The sequence below is a fragment of the Poecilia formosa genome, unplaced genomic scaffold (assembly GCF_000485575.1).
Source record: "Poecilia formosa unplaced genomic scaffold, Poecilia_formosa-5.1.2 Scaffold467, whole genome shotgun sequence".
Taxonomy (NCBI): domain Eukaryota; kingdom Metazoa; phylum Chordata; class Actinopteri; order Cyprinodontiformes; family Poeciliidae; genus Poecilia; species Poecilia formosa.
The window spans coordinates 237,882-247,320 of NW_006800406.1; the positions used below are offsets into that span (position 1 = coordinate 237,882).

Below are 9,439 nucleotides of genomic sequence, written 5' to 3' on the forward strand. Positions count from 1 at the left end.
ACAGCTACAGACTACAGACTATAGACTACAGACTACAGACTATAGACTACAGACTATAGACTACAGACTACAGACTATAGACTATAGACTACAGACTATAGACTACAGACTATAGACTATAAAACAGTGCAGATTATCAACAACATCACTCACAACTCCACCCTAATCTGCAGCTACATTCTCTATCAGGATTCAGCTCAGCTGAATATATATATAATTTTTAAAATCTTTTTTCTGTATATCTGAAAATAGTTTCCTATTGAGATCAAACTGAACATGCCTCATGTCCAAGTGTCTCGGTCAGGGTCAAAGGTTAAGCGTCGACACATGGCTGACATAGCTGTGCCTAATGACTGACAGCTGAACCCACCAGCAGAACTCTGACTCTGCTCATCAGTAGCGTTGCTCTTTTCCTGCATGCTCCCAATAGACCGGGGGCTGGGGGATTCTGGGTAACTGTAGATCTGATTTATTGTTTCAGGTGTCAAGATTAATTATCAGCACATCTCATTTCTGTCCAGGGTGACAGAAACACAATTCTGTTTGATGGAAGCTTCAAGCAGAAGGTTCTGATCCATGGTGAGAACCACCTCCTCAGATCTGCCATCTTCACAATGTAACAGAAAAGCAGGGACAATATAACATTAAATTAACAAAGAAAAAAAATATAACATAGTGTGAAATGTGGTGGTGCATGCTGACTAATGACCTGCAGAGTTAGTTGCTGGGTCAGATGTACATGCTGTCACCTTCTCATTTCACTAAGCAGAGGCCGGCGTGAGTCTCTGATGGTATGATAACCTCGGAGCAACAGGTGTGGGAGGGGAGAGGTACACCGCTCTGCAATCTGTCTACTCCAGCTCTCTGAGAGGGTATAGATTGGAATAATGGAAGTTTGAGTTGTTCCAGTACCAGAAAGTTTTAGAACTATTGTATTCATTGAGAGAAGAATCAGAATCAAGGTTATTAACTAAAACTAACGAAACAACGAAAACTGAAATTGAGAAAAAAAAAGTTAGTTGAAATAACAGGATTTAACTGGAGAAAACAATGACTAAATATTGTGCACTTATAAAACTAAAACACTCTGAAATTATAGATATATTATTCATCTTCATGATTATAAATCTATTTATTAGCCTTGTGAACTGATGTGAAATTTATTATTTTTTTCCATACACAAGCAATTTACATCAGCTGTCCATAAAAAGCAGTTCTCCATTCTCCTCCAGGTGGCGCTGACGCTAGTACGCTCAATGGTGGCAGCAAAAGTTGGAAGGAAACTGCAGAGTCAATGTTAGGTTGAAAAAATACTCCATTGTTTTAACTGTGCATCCTCGTGGTATAGAGAACATGTTTCTAACAGCTCTCAAATTAAAATAAAATACCATTATATGCCTGCTTTTCTTCATTTAGTCTGAAGACATAACAGTACTCCAGCCGTGATTTTCTGCTGATTGGCATCATAACCTTTTCACACAAACATGTCTATTGTAGCACTATGAAGTTACTCATTTACAGTATTGCCTGCCACATATTTGATATCTGGGTAGTTTTATGGTTAAGAAATGTATTTATCCTCTTCCAGGTTACTTCTCTCCTTCTGTAATGTGTCCTCATCCATTGTCTTAACACTCAGGCACACGTACTGCTGGAAACAAGTACTGATGGCTGTGTTTGTGTAGATCCACAGCAGAAAGCAAACAGTGGGTGTTGGGGTTGTAACCGGGGAGGAACTGGGTTGAGTTATTTCTGGAGTGTGTGCTGCCCTGGTTCAGGGGCCGACAGTCAGACATGTGCCAGTGCAAGGGCGAGTCATGATCCCAGCAGTAAAGAGCAGATGCTGGCTCTGATTAACACACATTTGTTCTGATCTTCAGCCTGAATGAGCACATATTGACACATACACACACAGGAGCACACACACTGCTTGATGATTCTCTGCTGTGTAACTTTATTTTCAACTCCTTAGAATCTTTTCTATGTTTGCAGGACCATAAAAAAGACAACACAGTGGTTAGTCTTAGCTCAGTGCTGCCATTATGTGGTTGATGGAGGTTTTTACCAGAAGGTACCGGGTGAGTGAACCTTCTGGGCTTCAGCAGAGGGGAACAGCAAACGGACAGCGGCTCTCCTTCAGAGGTCAGGGAGTTCAAATCAAGGCAAGAAATGTCATATAGAGATTTTCATTTGAACAATAAAAAGAGGCAACGAGAATGCTAATTTTAAAGAGATAGTTGATAAGGATTATTAACAGTTGTGCTGACTGATGTTTTCCGTCCAGATGGAGCTGATGAAGAGTTTGTGTTCATCAGGTTTTCAGGTAGAAGCTTCCAGAGAGGAGCAAAGGAACAACAAGCACAGCTCAAAAAAGAAGAATGCCATAAAAATCTTCATGTATTTGTAACTCATTTTACAAATTATTCATAGATTCATAACACAATGAGTGAAATATTCCAAGCCTTTATGTCTTGTCATTTTGATAATTATGGCTCACAGATAATGCAAACCAAAATTAAAAAAATAAATAAATATATATAAATAAGGGGAATGTCTTTAAACAGAGGTGTCAGGTTTCCAAAAATGATGTACATGTCTATGCACTCCATGCTCAGTTGGGGCTCCTGTTGCATATGAATTATTGCAGCAATGCGGCGTAGCATGGAGGAGATCAGCGTGTGGTTCTGTACCGCCTGCTTCGTCTTGACAGCTGCCTTCAGGTCGTCTGCATTGTTGGGTCTGGATTCTCTCATCTTCCTCTTGAAACAGCCCAGAGATTCTCTATGGGGTTAAATGTCAGAAGAGTTTACTGGCCAATCAAGAACAGAAACACCATGGTTACTGAAGTGAAGCAGTGAGGATTGGTGCTAAATAAAATCAGCATCTCTATAAAGCTTGTCAGCAGCAGGAAGCATGAGGTGCTTTACACAATTCCTCTGTGCCTGTTAGCTCTCGATGAACTGAGTTCACCCAAATTCTAAAATACAATTTGCTTGATAATCCTCTCAAGGCTGCAGTTAACTTTGTCACATAATTTCCTATCACACTTTTCCCTTCCACTCAACTTTCAATGAGCTATAATTTTCTGAGATAGAGTGAGAGAGACAGATATTATTGGTATATTATTGTTATTGTTGTTGTTTATTGTTTAGGTTCCCCATTAGCTGGACTTTACACCCAGCTAATTTTCCTGAAATCCTTAAAACACATCATAGAGCAGAAATCATTCAAATACATGACGGATGACAGATTTAATATGCATAGCAATGCAAAAATTAATTACAGATCACACAAAATGTTGATGAATTTATAAAACATACAATAATTAACCATGTAGAGCCAGAGGACGACAGGTGCTGTCTAAAAGGGTTAGGGTCAGAGAGAAGTTTCTCTCCATTCCGAGAAACTTCCCTCTGAACTTTCTCTGTTGTTCTATAACGAACAGCCCCATCTAGTGGACAGCTACGGTAAAGCAAGTTTACGACAGTCTCAACAGTGCACTATGATGCTGCTGGACATGATAAATCATTGAGTCTGAAGATCTAAATCTGTCTGACCAGGTCAGTTAGTTGCCATACCAACAGCAGCGCTGTGTTCAGGTGGAGTGCTCAGTTGGCGGTGGGCCACACTGAATCTGCATCCAACATATTCACTTTTACTGGCTGCTGTTTTCTTGCAAACTACTGTATAACTGTATAAACTGCATATGGAGTACAAAGAACTTACATGTTCAGATTAAATTCAGACATTTTCTAGAAAAAAACAAAGAAATCTCTGTTTCAAAAGTTGAACATTTTCAACTTTTCAAATGTTCTGAGTTTCAAAACTGAAAAAGTTTTTACTTTTGAAACTCAGACATTTATACTTTTTTCTAGAAATTTTCTGAGATTAGTCTTGAAATTATGTACTCTTTTCCCCCCCCCCCATTGTTGTACTGGGGAGATTTGTCCAACCCCACGGTTCAAAGAAATTAGTTTTAAATCTAAACCCACCAGGGGTGTGAAGACTTTTGGGTTTTACTGTATGTATAGTTTAATGCTCTGCCAGAGGTTTTGGCGAATACTTGATAGTTGTTGAATTTTTATCACACTCACCTTGTGAGAGAAAGAGATATATACTCTACATCGTGTGATCACTAGGTGGTGATATAAAATTAATTTTAAATCTTTTCCCACATCTGGGTTGTCTCTAATTTTTTTGTTGAAATGTTTAAGTGTAAAAATGGAACTTCCCACTCAAATGCAGATGAGCACATTTAAACAGGAAGGAAAAATAAAAAACTTTTATTTTTTATTTAAAATCTTACAGGCTAGTGGAAACCTGCAGGGAGTTATGGGTAATTTTCTAACATTAATCAGTCAATCATTTTCTGGCTCACTAGCAGGATTTCTGGTTTTAAATATGAAGCAGAGCACATTTGCAAAGCAAGCAGGATTTTAGTAGGAGTCGGGTCTTAATAAAGAAAATATCACAAAAACTTATTGTACAAGTTAAAAATAAATAGCAAATCCAAACACTGACATGTTCCTGACAAATATAAGCAATAACTGTAAAATATGAAATGCAGCCGTTTTTAGAAATGATCTGCAAAACTTTTTAACTAACTTTTTCCAAGTCAGAGGAAACAACAAACCCACAGATATTAATAGTTCCCTCTTTACTTCTTTTTATTTTGAACCAAGTGTGATAAAAACGAAGTTCAGTCCAGATGAGAAAGCAGCATCATGCATATGCAGGAGTAACTGATCTTTACCGCCACTGCTGCCAGGTAATAAATAAAACTAAATCAAAACTAAAATGAAAAAATAAATAAATAAAAAGACTCCAGTTCAATGAATGAGTTTAGTTCACTTCAGAGCCACAAAGGAAAAGCTGGATGTCATTTAGCTTCTGCCAGTCAGCGATTCCTCAGGAGTCTTCGGTCATAATGGCGAGGAACTCCTCCTGGTTGACTGAAAAAGTAAAGTCAGCTCATCAACACTTTCCTGTTTGTCAAGTCAGCTGAGAATGTAAGAAAACCAGAGCCTGACATACTCTCTCCGTCTCCGTCGGTGTCGAACACGTCGATCATGCTGCGCAGCTCCTCGTCGCTGATGTTTTCACCGAGTTCCCGAGCGACTCGTCTCAGGTTCCTCAGGCTGATCTTCCCTGACTCATCGTCGTCAAAGAGCCTGAAGGCCTTCATGATCTCCTCCTTGGGGTCCCGCTCCAGGATGCGGTCGGTCACTGTGGACGGTGACAGAACATGTTTAAACAAGTCACCGAAGCCTCTCTGGAGCTGCGTTTTCATTACAAATGTGCGCAAGTATGTCTATATTCTGCTGATGTTGGGGAGAAAAAAACAACACAATTTTCCAATTGCTGTGTTTCCAATGAATAAGAAATATAAATTTAAATCACACATGAATAAGCTTGTTCACGCAAGAAATCATTAAAAAGATATATTCATAATTCAGCCAGGGGGCTAACGCTCATCTATCAGATCATCACAGACGTTGGCGTCTTATTCAGGCATTGGAGTGACAAGCCCCGCCTACTTGGGAATGGCTACATATACGCCATTTTGGGGAAACTGTAGTCTGTGATGGCTTCAACACGTTGGAGTGACACACAACCTTTTATAAACCAGAGGTTCCCAAACTGAAAGAATGGCCTTTTACCTTAGAATGGCCAACTCTCTGTTATTACTCTGTCAATTTGATACAGTAGGAGCTTCCACACTTCCCATATCTGTGACCTCTGCCACTGTTATCAGCAGCTAAAACTGTTTAATCCGTTGTTAACATGTGGTAACCTGTTTTTCCGAGCTACGACGCTCGCGCTGGTTTACACCTTAGGCAGTGAAGGAGACCTGCTGCTGCTGTGCGGAGCTACGCAGGTATATTAGAATCACGGCAGCAAACCAGCAAAACGCAAAGAACTTTTCACAGTTTTTCCCCCAAACTAACCGACTGTTGAGTAAAGCTGTTGGATGCAGGTAAAGTTAGCTACAAGATGACTAGCTAATATCAATACAAGCTTAAACAAGTAGCCTGGTGGCTACTGGTGTTGTCTATGTTCAGCTAAGATTCATTTATTTTGCCCCAAAAAAAGTCAATCCCCCCGCCCCCCAACTTCAACCAGACAGCTATTTGTAATCCATAGGGGGGGGCCCAGAAAATGTTAGGAAACCACTGGGGGGGCCCAGGAAAAAAAGTTTGGGAACCACTGTTATAAACTATGTAAACCTGTGAGAGCTCTGCTGGAGCCGGCTGAAGATTGTCTGAAAAAACAAAAACAAACCTTCATCATAGTACTACTTCCTGTCTTCTTCTTTACTGTTTTAACCAGTAGTAACATCAAGCTGCTGATCACGTGACTTGTTTGATGCGAAAAAAAAAAAGAAAAAAAAAAAAAGTGTTTCCATGGCAGTTTTACAAAATACATCTATTCTGATATGGCTGTTTTTCTCGAAAACTTTTTATCGAGAAAAGTGAGATTTTTCAAACATGGTATGTTTCCATTAAGCAAATTTATTTTCGAAATTTCAATTTGTGCAATTTTATTTTTAATGGAAACGCAGCTACTGTCAGCGCAGTTGCCCGCGTCACCTTACCCACTTCGCTGAAGTCCTCAAACGTGATCTTGCCGCTGCCCTCCCGATCGTAATCCTTCAGGATCTTCAGAACGTCCACTTTCTTCACTTCAAACCCAAGCGCTCGCATTGCCACCTGGGGATTACACCTTAGACAATTAATAGGACAAAGTGTTGAATGGAACATGAATGTAATGCTGTGCCAGTACTAGCAGTTGATGCTCGTATTAATAATGTATTAATGACCATTACAAAAATATTACACAAATTAATACAAAAAAATTTTAATAAAAATGTCTGTAATAGTTGTTTTTTTTAACATTTCAGATTATGGCAAGCTATAATAACATTCAACTCTTTTTTTTTTACTTACTATTATAACATTTATGAATACAGAGAAATACTAAGCATGTCTTCCTCAAACACATTTTTCCTGAGAGACGACAAGCCTAAATCGTGGCAATGGCGCTTCCTGCCACATTTTCACCATGTTTTTTTTTTTTTTGACATAACACAGTTTTGTGACATATAAAATGACTTTTGTGGCACACACCATGGTCTTTGTGACATATGCCATGGATTTTGCGACATAACATAGCTTTTGTAATAAACGCTACAGCTGTTGTGACATTCACATGTCACAAAAGCTGTGGGATGTGTCACAAAGGTATTTGTGCCATATGACCATGTCTTTTGTGAGGTATGTTACGGACTTTGTGACACATGCCACGGCTTTTGTGGCATATTTCTTGGCTTCTGTGACACATACCATAGGTTTTGTCACACAGGTAACGGATTCTGACATATTCCATGACTTTTGTAACATAACACAACTTTAGTGACATAACAAGGCTTTTGTGACACATGCCATAGCTTTTTTGACATGCCATGTTTTGGTATGTCACAAAACATGGCATGTCACAAAAGCCGTGGTATGTGTCATAAAAACTGAGGCCATGTCTTTTGTGAGATATCCCATAGCTTTCATGACATATTACATGGTTTTTATGACACATCTTTTGCTGTCCCCCCCCCCCACTCACCTTCAGCTCATGGTAATCTATCTCTTTATCTTTGTCCGTGTCAAATAAATCAAATGCTTCTTTAATTTCATGCTTCTGATCTTCGGTGAGCTCTCTCCTCCACTTGCGTTTGCGTTTGTCCCCTCCGAGCTCAGTTCTGTTAAGAAACATGCAATAAATCAAAGATTACCCAAGGAAATGCATGATAGAATATTGCATAAGTGTATCTTTACTACTACTTTATCAGTACTAAAGTACTTTATAAATTCAAGTTCTGCACTCTGTAGTTTGCATATACAAGCTAAGAAAGCACAAATGCCACCCTAAAATTATATCATTTTTTTAAAATCACTTTTGGTATTATCTTTGTTATTGTCATTTTTAATGACATGTCGCTGTCTCCAAGAAATTTCCATGACAACAAATTAGGATGAGTTAAGATTTTATTTTCTCACATAATAAAATTCTATTTCCATTTTCCAACTACACTTTTTCCTCCCACTGAACCTTCCGTGAACATGTTTGGACACAGTCAGCCTCATTTGTGGCTTTGTGTCAATAACCACTCACTGGACAATGGTCAAGTCAAGTATCTTTCTCTTGACATTGTAGATCATAGGATAACATTTTTGTTAAAAATCATTTTTATTTATCTTATGTACATAATTTTTACTGAACTGAATTATCAGGTTTTAATTAGTTACAAACTAAGAATCGAGTTTTGTTCCAGGTGTTTTGTGACGCACATAAATAAGCTATTCTATGGTTCTGTTTAAATTTAAACTCTCCTCAGTTCTAAAAATATTAAATATTTCGTTTTTTTAACAGAGTCCCTTTGAATTCTCAAAGTAAGCATGCTGTTTTGATTTCAGTTTAGATATTACTTTTCTAAAAATGTCTGATACCAGATTAAATACAAATATTTAATCTGGTATTAAATATACCAGATTAGAGGATAGTAACACAGCAGACGTGTTACTATCCTCTAACACGTCTGCTGAGTAAATTGATCCGACCCCAGCTGCAGCGGCAGTTCACTGCCCCTGAAACCAAGCCTCGGCAGAGAGCAATGATGGAAGCCAAAATGCTAACTGCTAACCCGGTCATACCAGGCAAGTTTATCGCCTTCAAAGTGACTGTGCCTTAGTAGAGAGCAGGAGTAGCGCGGGCACAGCAGCTTACCTTGCAGACAGACTCATTCTGGTTTTAGTTTCAATGTCTAAAAACAGAACTTTACAGTCAAACAGTTAGCGCTGCTCTAATCAGCACAACAATAAATCCTTTTATCCGCGCTCACGTTCATGAATTGCATTGGTCGCTGGTTGCTAGGCAGCAGCTAGGCGCTTCCTGATTGCGCTGTCCTTCTTCTTCTTGGCCTTGTTGCGCCCTTTTAGTAGCATTAGCTCCATCTTCTGATTTACCCGGTCACTACAGTTCTTTATGACATATATTCCATTGAACCTACCATAAAGAGTAGAGTCCAGCCTAGTCCAGGAGAAAAATTATGGTTATGCTCACATAACCATACACGTGAAGTTGTATTTTCCTCTTTTGTGATTAAGTAGGGTTACCACCTTTCAGAATTAAATAAGGGACCAGTCCCTATATATGTAAAGCGGGGGTGGAGGGAGTGCTGCAGCGGCAGGGTGTCGGGGTTAGTGTGTGTTACCCAGAAAGTAGTTGGACACAACAACAATGACTGGGGTAGCCTACTATATAAAGTACTCGGGGACCACTTACTTATTATTACATATACACATTTGTAAAGTACGGAACAAATCGCATTTAACAGCAAATTATGCGATGGTTCCATATGGTTAAGTGTTCATCTTCATCTCTAGAA

General features: G+C 39.0%; 1 protein-coding gene across 1 annotated transcript; it reads right to left on the bottom strand.

Annotated features, from left to right (window-relative positions):
• Positions 1–3,916: 3,916 nt before the first annotated feature.
• On the bottom strand, positions 3,917–8,934 carry cetn3 (centrin 3). The gene is made up of 5 exons (XM_007578113.2): positions 8,779–8,934; positions 7,618–7,753; positions 6,596–6,710; positions 5,035–5,226; positions 3,917–4,952 (listed from the first exon to the last, which is right to left on the bottom strand). The coding sequence occupies exons 1-5, from the start codon at positions 8,793–8,795 to the stop codon at positions 4,909–4,911; spliced, it is 504 nt and encodes a 167-aa protein (XP_007578175.1). The 5' UTR covers positions 8,796–8,934; the 3' UTR covers positions 3,917–4,908.
• Positions 8,935–9,439: the final 505 nt, after the last annotated feature.